Below are 18,430 nucleotides of genomic sequence, written 5' to 3' on the forward strand. Positions count from 1 at the left end.
GTTTTGCTGTGTTCCCTAAGGATTGGCATGTGTTTCTCTGTTGGTGGCAAGGACACTTTTGTTTGGGATGAGCAGGGTAAATAACAAAGCCCAGTAGCAAACCCCGGTATGATGAAATAGGGTTGAACAGAATCTCCCGGCTTCAGTCTGTGCTAGAGCCATTTTTGAAAAATGTCCCACGGTCCCCAGTGCTGCTCGTGTTTACAAACTTAGGAGCGTAGTGACCGGTTTAGCTGCCGGTGCTCTTTTCAATGCTGGCCCAGTCAACTTGGTTGCTAAGAGCCGAGCGCTGTCACTTGTGCATTTTGTCCCAGTGGCAGATGAAAGGAGGGGGAGGCCTCTGATTTGGGCATGCTGGAGGATGGGGCTGCCAAGCAGCTTATCTAGGAAGAAAGAAGAAATCCAGACTGGCAGCGTCTCATGTTGGTGGAAGCGAAAGACCTTCGTAACTCCTTTACTTCTCATCTCATGTGCTTTTTGTTTATGTTGCACACTGTAATCATCCTGGGGATGGCAGCAGCGGGACTGAAGGATCGCAGTGCTGCCACCATGCTGCAGCCATCGCTGCTGGCTCATGTCGCCTCCAGGGTACCAGGCTGTGCCTTCCCACTGCCTTGAGCCCCATGTGCCGTGCAGCCCTGTGCAGCATCAATGTTTGGAGGCTGGTGATCCCAGCATGGCACTGTCTCCTCGCACACTGTGTAGGTGGCAAACCAACCCTCATATTTGGTTTGTCACCCTCCCTGTTGTCCTTTTCCAGTTCTTTGCACTAGCACGTTTGGGATGAGGGTGCCGCTGTGCAGGAGAATGAAGGCTGTTTAAGGTGGTACCTGTTTAAGCAATCATGAAACGCTGGTATTCGCAGTGCATTTTATTAGCACCCTTCTAATTTTAGCCTAAACCGATTTTATGGATTTGACTTCAAAGAGTTATTTATAAAAAGAATCACTGAATTCTTAAGTGCTTAATACTCGTGAGTTAATCTCGGGAAAGTCATTTAATGATGCTAAAGCAGTAATCAGTCCAATATGTTTACAAATTGGGCCCAAAGTCATGTTGATCTGCTTTAAATTGCGTGCCCTGTCTTTCAGATTGGCTTGTCTTACTGTTTTTCCCCGCTGACATAATCCAGTCCCTTAGACCGTGTCAATAGGGATATGCTGAGGCTCTCTCTCAGGGAGGGTTCATTCTGTCTCCACAGGCTGCCCTTTCTCTGTCTCCAAGGCAATAGATGCATTAATGCACTCTCAGACAACGGCCTGCCGTTTAAAATGCTCCTTTGTAAGGGCAGCTTTGGTAGCTTAGAGAGCTGACTACGTAATGTGAACACATTTTCTCAACGCCACAAAAAGCAGGGAGAAAAAAGAAGCTAAGTTTGTTTAGCTAGGACTACGTCGTCCTAAACCATTGGCACTCATCTTTCCATCGTGCAAACTTTTGTGTAGCCAGTTTCAGAGTACAATCATTAACAGTACTCATCTCCAAGGAGTTTATAATCTACATGGGCAGATAGTCAAGCCTTACCTCAAACAGGAGCATTAAGGGCTGGTTTAGAGCCATGATGCAGCCTTTTTGGCAGGAGCACTTGCCTTAATGCTCTTGCAGGTGAAACTCAATTTTTTCTCTCGCTGGCTGACTCATAGAAACCCCCACAGCTCTTAGGAGAGCACAGGCTGGTGGGAGCAAAACTCTGCCCATCCTGCTCCCTAGGCGATATCCCGAGAGAAGCACTGGACAAGATAAAAAGTAGTTTGGGCCAAAACATGGTGGCTTCACGCATGCCTGCAGGTGCCGTGGGAGTGTGCATTTATGCAGACTGAAGACCAGGCTGAGTGCAGCGTGAGCTCACCCTGTACTGGAGCAGAACCGTCACTGTCAGCGGTGGGGGGCTCCTGCCGCTGAAGCTGTTTGCCTCACAGAAGAGCTCTTCCCTGCCCAGTTGCCTCACTCCAGCTGGCCTCACGGTCTGCACATGACAAAGCCTTGACACAACTCAGGACATTCATCCTCCTCTGCTCTGGGCAGCTTCACTGAATAGGAGCACGTTCCACTGTATATACTGCAGCGTGTCTTCTTGACAGCTTCTGTGTCAGCTCTTCTTGCTCTTGTTCAGTGGCAGGCCTTTGCTGGCAAAACTCCTTCCAGGTCTTTACACAAGTTTGTGATTTATCGCTTCTATGTTCGCAACCCGTGGAAAGTCAGGCTGCAGCATTAAAGAACAAGGGTACAATTGCGTAAGAGCTCTTTTTCCCCTTCGGGAAGGACGGAGTGAAAATCTCCAGGGATATCTGTTTGTCTTTTGGCAGTGCCTGGTAAATGCTTAAATGTGTTAAACAAGCTCGCTTGGAACTGGCATTTAAGAAGTAACAAATATTATGTTTGGTGGCGTTCTCTCAACTAACGTCTCTTAGGTGCTGTGGCATGGTTGAGACAGAGGAACAACTTTAAACCTTGCAGAGAATAAATATATCTAGCAGATACTGAAGAATCAGCGGTGTATCAGGAGAACTGTTGTGGCTGCATGTATTTGAAGGGACATTTAATACCAAAATGCTGATCGGGAGCCTTAGGCAATGTAAGAAACGCGCAAGGAGATTAGTGATGAATGGGGCTGGTTTTTGAGTGTGCAGTGCAGGGTTGTGCTCCATAGTGGCGACTGATACAGTAACGTACACCTTAAAAACTACAGCTCGGGAGTGACTGTCGGTCAGCCGAGCCAACGCGTTCAGTCAGCCATCCACAAGGTGTTGCAGTATAAAGCCAGCTCCGGGAATTTTTCCAATGAAATAATGTTGGATCTCTTCCTACACATGGTTGTCACTCTGAAGACAAGGTGACAGATCACACACAATCAGCAGTACAGCTCAGCGAGGATCTTAATGGGATATTCACTTAATTGTGTTATAAGCAAATCACCGTATTGGTATATTAGATGTATCCAATCCCTTCTTCGCGGTATGCTACAAATTGTATATGAGATTATTACAGTGGAAAGTACTCTTAAAAAACGAATTGACTTTGCATCAAGGGGGCTGTTCATATATCTCTGAACCAATTCAATTAAATGGTATCAGTGGTTTCATTTTTGTTCTTAGCCAGTTTTGCTTCCAGCTCTTGTGCTGGGGATTTAGAGATGTTTTTTCAACCTTTCTGTCCTTGAGCTTAAAGAACAAATGACACCTTTCCATTGCTCTAGGCATTTTGTTCCTTAAAGCTTCCCTTTACTAAATGTTGAATCAATATTTCACAGGGATGATCTGCATCGCTTTGCAACACTACCTCTGAATGGCAATTTGGGAGTTTCTTTGGGTATTTAAAGATACTTCCATAGTTATTTTGGTTATTTCAGGGAAGGAAAAATTTTCATAGAAAATCAGTAGATTCTTTAAGTACATTTGCATTTTAGCAACAGAAAGTGAAAACATGCATTGTTGTTTAATAAACTCCAGTTGAACCACAGATATTATGAAAGCGAAGATGAAGATTTCTGTGCTCTGAAACAATGTTCCTTCCTCCTCTACACCCGAATGTTTTCCCCTAACAGTTTATTCTTTCCTTTTCTCTATGTAAATATTATGGGACTCTGATGTAAGTGTTACAGATTGCATGAGTTTTCTTTTGAGGTGTTTGGAATAGACTCGCACTTAACAACTTAATCATTTGTGGGATGTGTTTTCATTAACGGATGACTTTGTTGATGTGATTCGACTTGTTTGCTTTGGTTGCACTTGACTTCAGGTTTGGAAAAGATGTCTGCTTCTGTTTTGTGGCTCCTGGGCAATGTGTGCTGGTGGAGTTGGCTGCTCCTAACTTCTTGGTTTGGCAATGAAAACTGTTGGGGAAGTACATGACTTGGGTCAATGTCTTTTGGAAATGATGGCAAATTTATCTTTGTTGCAGGGAAAAGAAGCTGATCACCATCGTATAATAAATATCTGCTCTCTTGCTCTTATTAAGTGGTGTGCAAACCTCGTTATATGAATTATCCCCTGGAAAGGCTTAGCTCTGGAGTGACTTTATCTTCCATTACAATAATACAATACCTTGCTCCTGGTTTGTGTAGTCTGTGACTGTGGTTTTCCCCATTGCTCCCGAAGAATTACAGTGACAGGAGAAACAAGTATTGCCTGGGAAAATAAGGGGGGTCCAGCTTCTCTCAAAGGTATCGAGGTGCCTGATGCCCACTGTAACTGGATTTAAGTGTCCACATTTTTCAGAGGATCTAGACCAAAGTCCTTTGCTCCTCTGTAATTAGAGTGGGCCAGGCCCTGACCTCTGTTGTACTCATGAAAATCCATAGGAGTTACTCTGGATTTAAACAGCAGCATAGATCAGAGCCTGAATCAAAGCAATTGCTGAAAAAACAGCCTGCTACTGAATCCCGTTTGTAGCTGTAGAGAGTTTTGCAAGTGAGATTTTTTTGGCCCATGTAGAATCACAGAGATTAAAGATGACAACGATCTGGCCCTACGTTCCCTTGTCCCTGCTGGGTTGTTCCCTGTGGTGCATTTAATAGCTTAGATCCCAACCCTGTCTACTTTAACTTGGAATATGCCCAGGGCTTCCCACACAACGCGTTGGTTGTATCGGTTCCCTTTGAAGGAATTAAGATAGGATGATAGGAACTGGAATTAAGGGGTCCCTTTCCTTAGGCTGTTTACAGTCAGATTCTGTCTCGCCTTAGTGAAGAGAGGAGTGTAATCTGGTCTGGATACTGAAAAGATGTTGGCAAGAGGCAGCAGCAGCTTTAGCCCTGGCACAGCAGCCCATTTCCCATTTCTGCAGCGATTCTGCCCCTCCACGCAAAGGTGTGGAGCCACAAATGTAAGAGGTGAGGGGACCCGAAACACACCTCGCTCTGAGATGGGGAGTGAGAGTCTCCCAAAGACGAGAGAGCCAGTGGGAACGTCTGGGGTAAGGTCCATGCTTTCACACAGCCACCTACTGGCTGTGATGCGGCCCCTGGGGCTGTCAGCTGCTCCCCTGGAGCAGCACACGCTGCTGGCTCTGCCACTTTGGGGACATCTGATAGCGGCCTGAGGCCCCACAGCCTCAGATCATAAAGACGGCTCTTAGAAACACACAGGAGGAGGTCACCCGAGGCCAAGTACTGTCCTCGAGAAGCCTGCGCCAGCCCGGACAACATGTTTTGCTCCTCAGTCTTCACCTTCTCCAGAAACAAACCTTGGTGTCCCAGAACCCATCCATTCACTTTAAGCCTCCATCTCCTTTCCCACTAATTCCTCACGTGTGTGCTTATTTTTCTGGTTAATCCCCTGCTTTACATTTTCTCCTGCAGAGGACTCACTCTCTTGATGTGGGAAAATCAGGTTTTTATCCTGTCATCACTCTATTCACAAAAAAAAAACAACTTCAGAGTTGGCACTCGCACAGCAGCAACCCTTTGGAGATGAGTTGAATTGCCTCCAGTCCCACAAGAGCGCAATGCTTCCACAAACATGGGACAAAGTCTGGCACCCCAGCTCAGTACGAGGTTGGGATTGCCCACAATACGGATGTCCTTCCCGAGGCAGGATGGGCAGGGAATCCTCCCTTCTCGCTCCAGGTCTTAAGAAAAGGGCCCTGTGTATTCAAGATCTGCTCTCGTCAACGATCAGGAAGGTAGTGGAAAGGCCTGGGATAGACCCAGTTCTTGCCTTTTCCAGTTCAGTGAAGCTGAAGCAAAACTGTTTCTCATTTGGCTGGTTTTCATTCACAATGAGATGGAGCAGGGGAGAAGAGGGCCTCAGCCCAATCTCCAGTGGACTTTACAGACCTCTCTGCTGCGGGGGTCAAAGCAGTGTGTGCCAGCTTGGAGGCTGAGCTCTCCTCTTGATCTTCATTGAAGCAGCTCCAGGACATGGATATGATGCCCAGGCTGATGGGGAGAATGGAGGAGCCTGCAGGGGCTGTGCCTCTGCTGTGCCTGTCATGGGGACGGGCGATGCAGGTGGCAGAGCTGCCTGGATATCCTTTTTGCCGAGCACTCAATTCCAGAGAGAGAATAATATCGGAGAAAGCAACGTACGCTAGAAAAGCATGGGATTCCCAGGAGTGTTATCAGGGCTGACGGTTCCTTCTGTCTCCTTTTGCAGCAGAGCAGTTGGCTGTAGGAGGAAGGGAGCAGGGCACATTTGCCTAATCCTGCATGCTCTCAGCTTCAGCAGCCACTGTCTCCACAGTCTGGTCACTGAATGCTCTGATTCTGGTTGCCCAACATCCCTCCGTCCTGTTTCTTTTGAAGTCCTCTTTTTCCTGGGCAAAGCCGTTGTCTCCTCGCAGCAGCACGTGGCTGGGGGTATGTTGTTGGGCCAGCCTGCAGTCCACGTCTGAGGGACCTCTGGGGAAGAGGGCAGCTGGGAGCAGTCATATGGATTGGTCTTGGGGACAGTACTTAGCCTCCAGGCTGCAGATGTGGGCATGTTCGGTTCAGGCTTTGCTCAAGCTCTGAACAAACAGCATTAAAACCAAACTTGACTCCATTTTTCATTGGCTGAGAGAGGTGCAAGGACCAACTCCCACATCAAAGATGACCTAAGCTAGGCTCCTCCAAAATATCTTGCTTCTCAAGTGGAAGGATAAAATAGTAATTCAAATAAAATGTTCCTGGACTGATTTGCCATGTTCTAGAGAACATTTAATTCTCCCCACAGTGTAGCCTTAACACCGCATTCACATATTAAAAAAAAACAATTCAGCATTATCCTGTGCCTCTCTGCAACGTGACCATCAGCATTTTCAGTACAGCCGGGAAAAAGTCAACTTCCAGCTCTTCCTGGAAACCCGCGATGGTGTCTTCCAGCCTGCCCATGCAAACGGTGATAAAGGGGTAGAAACACAGGGTCAGTGCCCAGAGGACAGTGTGCACCGCTCTCTCGAGCAGCAGCCGCATCCTGTGGGCTGAACGCAGGGGCTGAGCGCCTTTTGCTGCTGACTTGAATTTGGCTCTGGAGAGAGCCCCAGTGACCTGGTCGGGACTTGTGCTGCTGCTGTAGCCAAATCGCTTCCCCCCAGCTGAAAGAGCTGTTGGAGAATTCAGTTGTTTTGTGCTTTAAGGATCTAAATGGATTAATAAGTATTAGACGTTTAAGAATCCTCATTGGTTTTAGTCTTTGGGTTTTAGTCTTTGGTCCAGCAGGGTCTTACAGTCAGGCTGAGACAAGAGCATTATTTCTTTGTATGTTTATACAACAGTCTAAGCATAGGGCCAGTAATTGTGGTTAATGCTATCTAAACAGTGAACGCTTCCACTCCTGACGTGTTTCAGAATGAAAAAAGCCTAACTATCAGTCAAACAAAGAAAGCTCCAGCCCTGCTGATAAGAAACTGTCTGTGGAGAGGCAGAAAGCTTGGTCACCCTGGATGTCCTTTGCTGTACCTCTTGCTTCAGACTGGCCATTAAAAATACCATCTCGCTTCACTGTCTGGATTTAAGGCAGCAAATAGGTTGTGTTGTGCAACAAGACCAGTCCCACAAAGATCTTGCCATAAGTTACGAGGTTAAGAACCACCAAGCAGGCGTTAATGGTCTGTAGTCGTGAGGCCATAACCTGCCTTCAGATCCATCAGTGGAGTTAATGCTCCATAGGATTTACTCCAGGGTGACAGAAGAGAGACTTTTCCCTGCTCTGGTCTTGCAACAACGCACCCACTTGCCGAGGGTCCATTCAATGCCTGTTGAAGCTTTCGGTTAACTTCAGTGCATCTCAGACTGGGTGCTTGGCTTGAGCTCTCTCAGCTTCAAGTCAGTTAGTGCTGCCATGCTTCGTATTTCTGCATCCCAGGCAGCTCTCTCCGTGCTGTCCAGAGGGCTTCAGCACTCATTTGGTGTCTTCTAGAGGACACTCCTTCTGGAAGCAGCATGTGCAGGAACTCTGGATGGAATCAGCAATACAAGAAATCAGCTATTTTATTTATCCCTGAACCAAACAAAAAAAATCTCTTTCTAGAGTCAACCTCCAGAACATCAGAGGCTGTGAATTTAGTCTGAATTCTATGTAAAACAATCCAAATAGAGCTTATAATGGCTTCATAAACAAGAGCCTTTTGGTTTCTAACCCCACAGCTGCTATTACTAGAGTGTGATGTGTGAACCTTCCATCTATTAATCCCTGGAAGATGCATGGCTTTGCAGTGATGTGGCATTTGGCAGAGTGTGACTCAAACCATCACTGATTTCCTCATCCTTTGTCTTCACGTTTAGACTGTAAATGGCCGTGTTAAATAGGTGTGGACAATAAGTATGAAAAGCCACCTGAGGCAAACTGTGAAACAAAAGACTCTGTGTTCTCAGATGATGAAGAGAACGATTCATTGGATTGTGCGTCCATGAACAAAAGGCCCAAAAAGAAGGATCAACCCCTTGAGGTACTTCCATATTGTCAAGGCTCCTCCTTCTATGACATTCCTTGAATCTTCAACTGAATGAACATCTCTCTTTGGTGTAAAAACACTGAGTCCAAACAATACATTCCTGGTCTTTCAAGGGTGGGTCTCGCTATGGGTTCGCTCACTTTTCTGCATGTGTGAATTTCCTGAAAGAAGTCCGAATTAGTGCCTGTGGAGACAATAGTATACGGGGCTTCAGAGTTGGATCTGAATTGCTAAACTTGTCTCTAGCTCTAAACCATGTGCTAATGTGGAGGTATTTGGGTGAGAGGATTTGGATATCAACTGCTAGTTGATTTTCCTGTCTGTAGAGGAAAATATATTCTCAGCCACAAAGCAGGATAGTTAGGGTGAGAACAGCCAGCACCCACAGCCAGAGCCCTCAGTTCAGAGCCCGGTCCCTCTCGCGTGAGTTTGCACCTAGCCAAAGCCCACCGAAACCAGTGGCAGTTCTTCCTTCAGGACGTCAATAGGTTTTTGAATCGGGCACTGTATTAACAAGTATGCTTTAAGTTGCTTCATGGAAACCAAAGAACTAAAGGAGACGCAGATCTCACACTGTGGTTTGCCAAAAGCAATTTTAGCAACATTTTGTGATGGACGAAATAAAACCTCCATGGGAGATGCTGTAGGCAAAGACTCCTTCCAGATCTGGGCAGGGGGGATGGAGCCACAGCCAGCAGCTCTCGGATCCGAGCCGGGAGATCTCCACCGTGGGGGAGCTGGGTTTGTTCCACCCTCTGCTTGGCCCAGTGTGAGGGAGCTGGAGCAGTGTGGTTTGGTAAGCAGTGGTGTGACCTTGTGGTGGGTCATCCGACCTCCGGGAGGATCTCAGCAAAAGCTCGGCTGCTCTGTTCTTACCATGGAAAGGTGAAGCCTCCTTAGCTGCTCTCAAAGCTGTCAAGTGGCGTCCCAGAGGAGGTAGAGCTATTCCTTCCTGATTTAAAGAGTCTTTACTGTGCAGTTAACGGCTGCTTTGTTTTAAGAGCCATCTGGCTTCCCAAAGAGCAGCCTTCTCCCAAGCTGCAGGAGATACTGCTGTAGTTGTCAGGCTGTGTCCCCAGGCTCCTGGTCTACAGATAGCGACTGAGCCAGCAGGTATGGAGTCTGGGGTGCTGTGGGATCCCTGCCTGTTGTACACAGCAGCTTTCTTCCTCAGCTTTTCCCCTCCAGCTGTGCCTTTCTGGATGCAGCCATCCCATCCAGCTCTGTTGTGCTTTTGGGGATTCACAGTGGGGACTTGGGGTAAAATTTCAGGCTTGGAAGAGGGGGTGGGGTGTTGGATTAATCCCATCTCTGCAAAGAACTACCTTGGTTTATGGGCAAGCTGGAAGAGACGGAGATTTAGATGGAGTCTAAACAAAACCTTGCTGCACTGCAGTTCCTTATCTGTATGAATATTTATACCTTGCTGCATCACAGGAATGTGGAAACACAGCATGATCTTGGGTTGGAAAGTCCTATAAAATAGGAATGACAAAGTACTCACTTATGAATGGTAAGACCCTGTTGTAGTCTTAGAAGCAAATAGGTTGATGCTGTTAAAGAAAATACAGCTTTGGCTATTTATGTAAATGGAGTAGAAGAGCTTGCAGTGTTACATGATGCTATGACAGGCCTCCACACTGAGAATTTGTGCTCTTCCACATCATCTGGTAACCATTTCTTTTTGTGAAGCTCGCAAGACACAATGCTATGCCAAAGCTCTTCTGAGAGAAGTATGCACTGCAGATGAGGTTTGGGGTTTTTTGTTTGCTTGTTTGCTAGTCTTAACTAATTTCTGTCTCAGTCTGGAGAACAGGGTTAATCACAGTAAACCAATTTCATGGAGTTGGTCTGGCTCCTCCTGGGCGTTCAGGGCTCCTTTTGAAAGCTCTCTGCATCAGCTGGCTGCAAGGCAGAATTGCAACAGTTGGCTTCTAAAATAATTTCAATGGATTATGTCTGGCCTGTCTCCCAAGTGAGGGGCTGAACTTTTAAAAGAGCTCTGCCTTGTGAGAATTACAGGCCCAGTGTGTTTCAGCTTGGGGACCCCTTCAGCTTTGCAGTGCCCCAATGAGATGTAGCCTCAGCGGGGCTGTGGCTGGGTTGGACAGCGCGGGGTGGGCTGGGAGACACCAGAGCTGGCTTTCTGCCACCAGTTTGCTCTCTTGATCCAAGAGCTGCTGTAAATGGCACCAGTTTGTCCCAGCTCCTTCGACTGTGATGTTGTTAGCAATCTTCAGCCACACCTCTAACCAAGCGCCAGAGGGGAAGGTGTTGGTGTAACGTGGGTAGAGGACTACAAGGGGTTTCTTACAGGGGTGAGTCTTCAGCTGGTCATTCATTAATGATCTTCAGGGCCAAGATCTGCTTCTCCGTTACTTCATGCCTGGAACGGAATCATTGTCACAGAGGTGGGTGAGTTTTAAGGAAAGAAAAAACATTTCCTATTATGCTGCTGAAGTTTTCTCTTGCTTTTCTGCAGGCACCGCCTAGGACCCTTAGACCTCGCTTCAGGAAGAAAAGTACCTCGTCCTCTGCCACTGAAACAATGTGAGTGCAATGAGCCAATAGCACCAAGATCCACAGAATGTCTCTCTTCTGCCTTAAAGAGCTACTCGTTAATAACGTAGGAAACAGCAGTGGGATGGATGTGCTTTGATGTACAGCATTGTAGACATGGCCTTTCTCTCTCCTCTCTCTGTATCCTTCTGTTGTTACACGCTTCTCGCGTTTGTCCGTGACGTGGGTAGGACAGTCTGGCAGACACCTGCAGGTTAAGAGTCCTTGTTTCGTTTGCAGCGTGTATGCCCGCTCACGCTAATCCTATAAGGCTGGACATTTACAATTCTCATTTGTGTCTGCATCGCTCTAGCTCTGTGAATGCACAGTGGAAACAAAAATAATCAGTTACTCATGATGATACATTGACAGTGTATTTATTTATGGCTTTATCATTAATGAAGTGGACTTGCAGAAGCCATGGATTTCTCTTTCCTCCCTTCCTCCTCAAGGCTGTGAATGATGTAACAAATGTCAAAGTACTTGGACGGCACAACATGTCCAAGATTCATTAGCGATAGCTGAGCTGCAACTCTGTTTCTCTTTCTGCAAGTAAATCACCTGTATTCTGAGAAAACCATTGTGCTAAAACCCATAGAGACAGAACCACTTACAGAGGACGAGGAAGAGACGTGCAAGAGAAAACAAATGGTTTCAACAATGTAATGAAGGGGGAATCTTAATTTTGATCAGCCTGAGCCAGGAGAGTATTGTGTGGAAAATGATGGCGGCTAGAAGAACTAGATCGTGCCGCTCGCAGCCAATGTTCTACTGCCAGTTTTAAAGCGTGAGCAAACCAGGCTTGTACTAGCTGCAGCGACGGAAGTTAGAATCACTTTAGTGATGCACTTCCAAGGTGAAAATTCACCTTTCTGCCCTGCCTGCAGCAGCGTCGGTCCCAGCGCTCTGCTTTCCTGGTGAGGTGCTGCTCTTTTACTGGCACGAGCAGAGCGGGGCGCTGGGTCTGAGCTGCTTTTTGAAGCCTGGAGTTTCGCCTGTAGCGTGGAGTTTGGTTAGAACCACAAGAACCAGACGGAGGGGTGTATTTGTATCCATATATAAATGAGAAATATAAAAGAAGAGGAAGACGTGGTAGGGTTTGTGTATTTGTGCTTCAAGTTGGTGTCTCTTGTAAGTGTTGAGCATGTGAGATTCACACATGAGTTAATTACGTGGCCCTTTGTGTTTGCGCTTGGACCTGTCACATCATAGACTAGAACAACATTTAGCATTACGTAGAACGTCCCATCACTAATGGATCAGTACACGGGCTTGATGATGAACAGTACTGTTAATTTAGTTCAGGTGCAGCAGGCCAGGATGCCAATAGCCGGCTGGAGTCTATCAATCAGGCTCAGAGATAAATCTGAAGTGGCCTTTGAAACCTTTTCTCTGCCGGGTATGCATTGATCTCCCAGCTGTCCCTGTCTGACGGATCCCTGAGGTTTCCCCCAGAGCTTCCTACATACGTGGGGAAGAGAGAAGTAAATGATGCGCGCGCACAAATGTTGATCTGACCTGGCTGGGGAGTGGAAAAAGCAAGCAGGTATTTCCTGTGTCTGCCACAATATTTGGCCTCATTACCTGACAATTTTATTTCCTTTACATGTGCTAATTCAATCATATTTTGCAATGGGTAAGAAGTAAAAAGCCTTCAGAAAGTAAACTGAAAAAACAATCAACAAACCTGTCTAAATAGCAGTTACAGAAGAGTCAGTCCTTGGAAGATACTCAGCAAAGGCTTTGAGGAGCTAAGCTTGTGCGTTTTATTTTTAAGCAGCTTTAGAGTTTATTTGATTTCTTTTGGCAAACATTAAAAAGAAATAGAGAAACTGCCTGCAGTGTTAGCAGAAAATAAAATCCTGTTGCAAGCAAGCTATGTTTCCCTGCTATGCAATGGGCTGCCATAAGATAAAAAAGAAGCTGACAAGTTTGCACTCAATTATGCCAAAAAAACCCAAGAACATAGAGCTACATAACATCTGACGACTTCTGTTCTCAGACACGCTGTATTAACATGGATTCTCACTAAAATTATTAAATGTGCGTCTAATCTGCTGTTTTACTGTAAACTTGACTGTTTAGCATTTCTTAAGTGCTGAGGTGAAATTGTTGACAAGGGAGTTGCCTTATATCTCTCAAAACATTCACTGTATAAATGAGAAAAATAAACCTTTTCGTATCTCTGGCAAAAATGTATTAATTTATCAACTGAGCTGTATATTTGTGTATAGATAGACAAGAAATGTGAATGCCTAACCACGTACACTTTGTGCTGTAGCGTTCTGTATACAGAAGAGAACTGTCATTTGCTTTTGATCCCTCATCCTCCGCACACAGGTTGTTTACAGGCTGTCCTTTCCCTTTGGCTACTTGCCTTCACGCAGAATAAACGCCAGCCGTGAAGTCTTTCCTTGCAGTTTTTCTCTTGAGCCTCCTGCCGAGGAACCAGCCCGGTTCAGCCGGTCGCCGTCCTGCGCTGATGCTGAGCCCTCCTGGCAAACGGGAGTTTGAGCCAAGGGAGGATGGATGGATGGTGGCTTCTTAGTGTGGGCCGATGGCCAGCAAGTCTCAGCTTCCTCCCAGCTCGGGCTCTGAGGGGGCAAGCCGGCTAACCCCTGGCAGATTACTCCTCCTAAAAGCAAACAATCTTTCAGGTGATGGTTTAAAATAGCAACAAGTCTGGCTTAAGTAAGAAAAACCCGGTTTTAGGGGCCTTTCAGGCAGCTGGCCTCTACAGTCTCCTGCCTTCGCAGAGACGGCCTGGGGAGCGTAACGCTGGAGGGAAGGGGCCAGCCCTGGAGAACGCAGCCTTTAACCAGCACAAGGCTCCAGCGAAACACGCGTTGTTGTAAGCCAGTAAAATTGAGGCTGAGGGGAAGGAAACTGCAGCTGCAGGTGGTCCCTGGAAAACGGGCCTGTGAATTACCTCACCCAGGTGCCCTACATTCACCTCAGTTATGAAGAGAATAAGCTCGAGCAGGTCAGCGCGGTCCTCCGTGCCTCCTTTCTTGTCGCAGGGGCCAGTGCCAGCGCAGTGACAGCGGTCGCCAATTGCTGAATCGGGATGACGTCAAGTATAGCCGAGACAGACTTCACGTGCATCGCTGTCACCTTGGAGTTAATCCCCCGCCGATCTAAATTGCCTAAGTGCACACCCAGCACGCAAGGAAAGGCGAATCGGGTTATTTATTCCTCATGAGAGGGAGAAAGCTGCCGGGAGAGATACGCTGCTCCCTAGCCTCGTGTAAACAACCTGCTGCCTCTGACGGCTCTCTGAAGCGTTCTCACGCAGCGACGAAACCCTCGTACTCGTGACCCAGCGCTCGTTAATCCCAGTCTGCTCTTTCGCCGTTTGTTTCGGGTACCCGTTTTGCATCTAGCACCATCTCTGAAATAGCAGAGAACACTACGTTGGGATTTGCGTTTAGACAAACTGTTTAAGGATCATAATCGTGCCCTTCGTGTCATTTCTTTCCTGTGATCGGTAGAAAAGGTCTGTGATGAAATGGTACACTTAACGCCTCGCAAGGACGGCCATTACAACAGTATTCCAAAGGTCGATGTTTTGCTGGTTTTGTTACACTGCTTGATACACATCTTGAATAAAGTCTTAATCTTTTCTTTAAAAAAAAAAAAGAAAAAAAAGAAGAAAACATCTTTAGTCTGTTCCATGTATCTGGCAGGCCAGAATGATTACTTTGATCGCTGTATTATTTTTATCTCAATTCTGGCTGACTGTATATAGATGTATTCACTAAGTGCTGCATGTCCTTCAGAACTTTCTGTATTATGAACTGGAAAAAAAAAAAAAATACAGCTACTGAACACTCTGAGTAACTCGTGAATTCATTGAAACGCTACGGCCTTGGACAGCAAAGCATCCCTTGCTATACAGGTGGCTCTGGAGCTGATAACCAGGCACTGTTTGCTTAATAACAGGGTAATTATTAGTGAAGCTACTACTAGGAGCAACTGCCTTTCGTACGCTTGCTGGAGTACCAGCTTTGTAGAGAAAACCTCCGATGTAGCCCTTAGTAAAACCAGAGACGAGTCGCATTGTACACCCCAAAGGGACCCTGTAATAAATCGTCGGCTTTGTTCCATATACGCATGTGATCAGAGACGTGCATTAGGCTTAAAGAAAGAATAAAAGGTAGAATTAGGCTTAAAGGAAGAATAAAAACAAGAAAATACTCGGAATTGACTGCTTGAGGATGTAGTGTAGGACCCAAAGAATACATTCTACTACTCCAAAACCAACACAGGATACAAAATGTGAGTCCTGTAACGAAATGTGGTGGCTAATACATTTTTAAATTGGTTATAAAAACTGCCCGTAGCCATGAAACACTGGTTTTTCTATGCTCTCTAGCATGGAGACATGGCAGCAGCTTATCCAGTATCGTGACAGGCAACAACACTGAAAGGGACCCCGCTCTGCTTTCCCCCCTTCCCCAAGGAGACTCCGTTCAGGGAGCTACCAGTCAGCATGGACACAGCAAAATACATCCTGGGGTTATTTAAACATGTTTCTTTTAAAAATGTCAAGATCAATCACGTTGAATTATTCACTTTTAGTGATGTTTAGACTGTATTCATCCATGTTACACACAATCACAGGAACCCAACAGACATCAGAACGTGTAGGTGACCAGCTTGACCTCTGCGAAGTAAAATAAATACAAATTACAGCTCAAGAGACACTTGAATATTCCTTTATTTTGGGCATTGATACCCATAATTCTGATCAGATGATATGCATATGTTTATTTAGAAAAGTAACAGGTATTACAGATTTATGTTCTAAAATTAAGCCCATATCATATGTCCCACCACCGCCTTCCTAGAGAGATGCAAAGGTGAAACCAGGATTTCTACACACGAAGATTCGTGCGATCGTGGTACTTCTGGTAGGGATCGTCAACGTACCAATTTCTTCTTTTCCAGAAAGAAGTGGTCATTTTATCAAGGAGTTTACATTGTGTTCTAGTGCACAACACCAGCTCTCTCAAACGCTTCTTCTGGGCAGCCGACTTCTTCCACAGTTTCTTCTTATAACCGGCCTGTCAGAAGAAAATGCACAAAAGACTTTTAAGTGGGTGGCTGCAAATACACATACACAGCGATACGGATAAGCAAAACAGAACAAATCCACCACTTTCAGGAAGGACGGGAGTCTCGGGAGCTTTTTTTAAACTTCCATACTAGCTGCCGCCCTCTAACGGAAGGAAAACAATTAGCCCACTGACTGTAAACGTGTTTTTATTACCAAAAAAAAAAAAAAAGTCTTACCTTTCTCCTAACCCAAAGGCCATTGTGCAGCCGGAGAAACCTATCGACAACAGCTTTCACAGTTTTCCTCTTTCCATTCCGCAAGCTACAGTAAGTGAGAGTCCTCGCTGGCTGTTGAAGTATACTGGGAAGTAGAGATGTGAGGCTAAAAACAAAAAGACACCCCCGAAATAGGGAAAAAATAGAACAGGAATGAAACATTTTTTTCTAAAAGTAATCACTGGCTTTTTCACATAAAGAGACATCAGAAGCGGCTGTGACTTGTCTGAAGGAGATTCACAAGAACTCGTCTGACATGACAGCACACCGCTTAATGAGTGTGCGCGTGTGAACACCAACTGCAGCGCTGAGCTCCAGCTGAAATTAATCTCACAGTTATTATTCCATACGCGACAGCTTTTTCATCTAATAAGAGGGGTTAAACACTCAAGAGCAAACGTTCAGCTCTGACTGGCATTCAGAAATTACTTTTAGAACATTAATGACCAGCAAGAGAAACAGTGCTGATTATAACAACACGGCTAAAGCCTGTGTCATAGAATCATAGTTGAGGCTGGAAAAGACCCTTAAGATCATCAAGTCCAACCGTTAACCCAGCACTGCCAAGGCCACCACTAAACCATGTCCCTAAGCACCACATCTACCCGGCTTTTAAATACCTCCAGGGATGGGGACTCAACCACTTCCCTGGGCAGCCTGGGCCAGGGCCTGACTGCCCTTTTGGGGAAGAAATTTTTCCTAATATCTAACCTAAGCCTCCCCTGGTGCAACTTGAGGCTGTTTCCTCTTGTCCTATCACTTGTTACTGGGGAGAAGAGACCGACCCCCACCTCACCACAACCTCCTGTCAGGCAGTTGTAGAGAGCGATAAGGTCTCCCCTCAGCCTCCTCTTCTCCAGACTAAACAACCCCAGCTCCCTCAGCTGCTCCTCACAGGACTTGTGCTCCAGACCCTTCACCAGCTTCATTGCCCTCCTCTGGCCACGCTCCAGCACCTCGATGTCCTTCTTGTAGTGAGGGGCCCAACACTGAACACAGGACTCGAGGTGCGGCCTCACCAGTTCCCAGTACAGGGGCACCATCACCTCCCTGGTCCTGCTGGCCACACTATTCCCGATACAAGCCAGGATGCCATTGGCCCTCTTGGCCACCTGAGCACACTGGTGGCTCATGTTCAGGCAGCTGTCAGCCAACACCCCCAGGTCCTTTTCCACCAGGCAGCTCCCAGCCGCTCCTCCCCACGCCTGCAGCGTTGCCTGGGGTTGTTGGGACCCAAGGGCAGGACCCGGCCCTGAGCCTTGTTGACCCTCACACAGCTGGCCTGGGCCCATCGCTCCAGCCTGTCCAGGTCCCTCTGCAGGGCCTTCCTGCCCTCCAGCAGATCAACGCTCCCGCCCAGCTTGGTGTCGCCTGCGAACTGACTGAGGGTGCCCTCCATCCCATCGTCCAGATCATCGATAAAGATACCGAACAGGACTGCAAAGCATACGCCTGCCAAGCACGCTCCGTTTCACGTCCTGCTTCAAGCACGACGCCTGACGGAAGCGAGAGACTCGGGGCTAAACCAGAGACGCGCCCGCTACAGCAGAAAGCAGCCGAGAAGCGTCTCGGACAAGGCGGTTCACACGAGCTCCTGCTGAGCTCTCTCCGCCCAGGCCCGCGCAGACCGTACCTGCCGAGGGCCGAGGGGGGGCCTCCCCCGGGCAGCCCCGCCGGGGGCAGCCGCGGTTTCCACAGCGGGGCCGCTGCTGGCGCCCGCCCCTGCCCGACGCAGCGGCCGGCGAGGTCGGAGAGGGCGCGTCCCACGCCGGGGCCGCGGGCGGCCCACGAGGCCCAGCGCCCCAGGATCCCTGCGGAGAGCCAGACCCTCAGGAGACGCCGCGAAACACCGCCCCGCGCCGCCATTTCACAGGCGGCCCCCTCGCCCCCCGACCCGCCCCGACATGGCCGCCCGCCACCCACCCGCCACGGCCCCGCGCGCCACCGCCGCCGCCATCTCCCCGCGTCCCGGCTACGGCAGCCGGCGAAGGTCACGCTGCGCCGGGGGCGTGGCGGCGCAGCGCCCCGCCTAGCGAGACACCGCCCCAGGCAGCTGCCGGCCGCCCCGTCCCGGCTACGAGGGGCAGCGCGGTGCGGGCCCGCTCATCCCCTGCCGCAGGACCGGTAACCGCCGCCCACCGCCCTGGGTCCCGCCGGGGCCGCC

The 18,430-nt window shown here is 47.8% G+C and overlaps 2 protein-coding genes across 3 annotated transcripts in view; one reads left to right on the forward strand and one right to left on the reverse strand.

The window, feature by feature from the left end:
- REEP1 (receptor accessory protein 1) overlaps positions 1-14,768 on the forward strand; it is a 72,415-nt gene extending 57,647 nt beyond the window's left edge. The window contains exons 9-11 of one of the 2 annotated variants that reach the window (XM_087736254.1): positions 8,228-8,367; positions 10,856-10,923; positions 13,273-14,768. In XM_087736254.1, the coding sequence (XP_087592380.1) occupies positions 8,228-8,367; positions 10,856-10,923; positions 13,273-13,324 (260 nt within the window). In that variant the 3' untranslated portion in view covers positions 13,325-14,768. The other variant, XM_087736255.1, reaches the window with a different exon arrangement.
- An 866-nt stretch (positions 14,769-15,634) lies between these two features.
- MRPL35 (mitochondrial ribosomal protein L35) lies at positions 15,635-18,418 on the reverse strand. Its single transcript, XM_087737164.1, has 4 exons — positions 18,190-18,418; positions 17,900-18,077; positions 16,228-16,372; positions 15,635-15,998 (listed from the first exon to the last, which is right to left on the reverse strand). Exons 1-4 carry the CDS (start codon positions 18,221-18,223, stop codon positions 15,810-15,812), a joined length of 546 nt encoding a protein of 181 aa, XP_087593290.1. The 5' UTR covers positions 18,224-18,418; the 3' UTR covers positions 15,635-15,809.
- Positions 18,419-18,430: the final 12 nt, after the last annotated feature.

This window comes from Nipponia nippon, unplaced genomic scaffold (genome assembly GCF_047370975.1).
Source record: "Nipponia nippon isolate SJK-2023a ecotype South Korea unplaced genomic scaffold, ASM4737097v1 scaffold_6, whole genome shotgun sequence".
Lineage (NCBI taxonomy): Eukaryota > Metazoa > Chordata > Aves > Pelecaniformes > Threskiornithidae > Nipponia > Nipponia nippon.

Bases quoted from the DNA above. Each gene is read 5' to 3' on its own strand.
- MRPL35 (XM_087737164.1), bottom strand. From the start codon at position 18,223: ATGGCGGCGGCGGTGGCGCGCGGGGCCGTGGCGG. The intron at 18,078-18,189 runs GTGGGTGGCGGG...GGCTCTCCGCAG, and splicing joins GGCGCGCGGGGCCGTGGCGG to GGATCCTGGGGCGCTGGGCC. The intron at 15,999-16,227 runs GTAAGACTTTTT...TTCTTCTGACAG, and splicing joins GCCTTTGGGTTAGGAGAAAG to GCCGGTTATAAGAAGAAACT.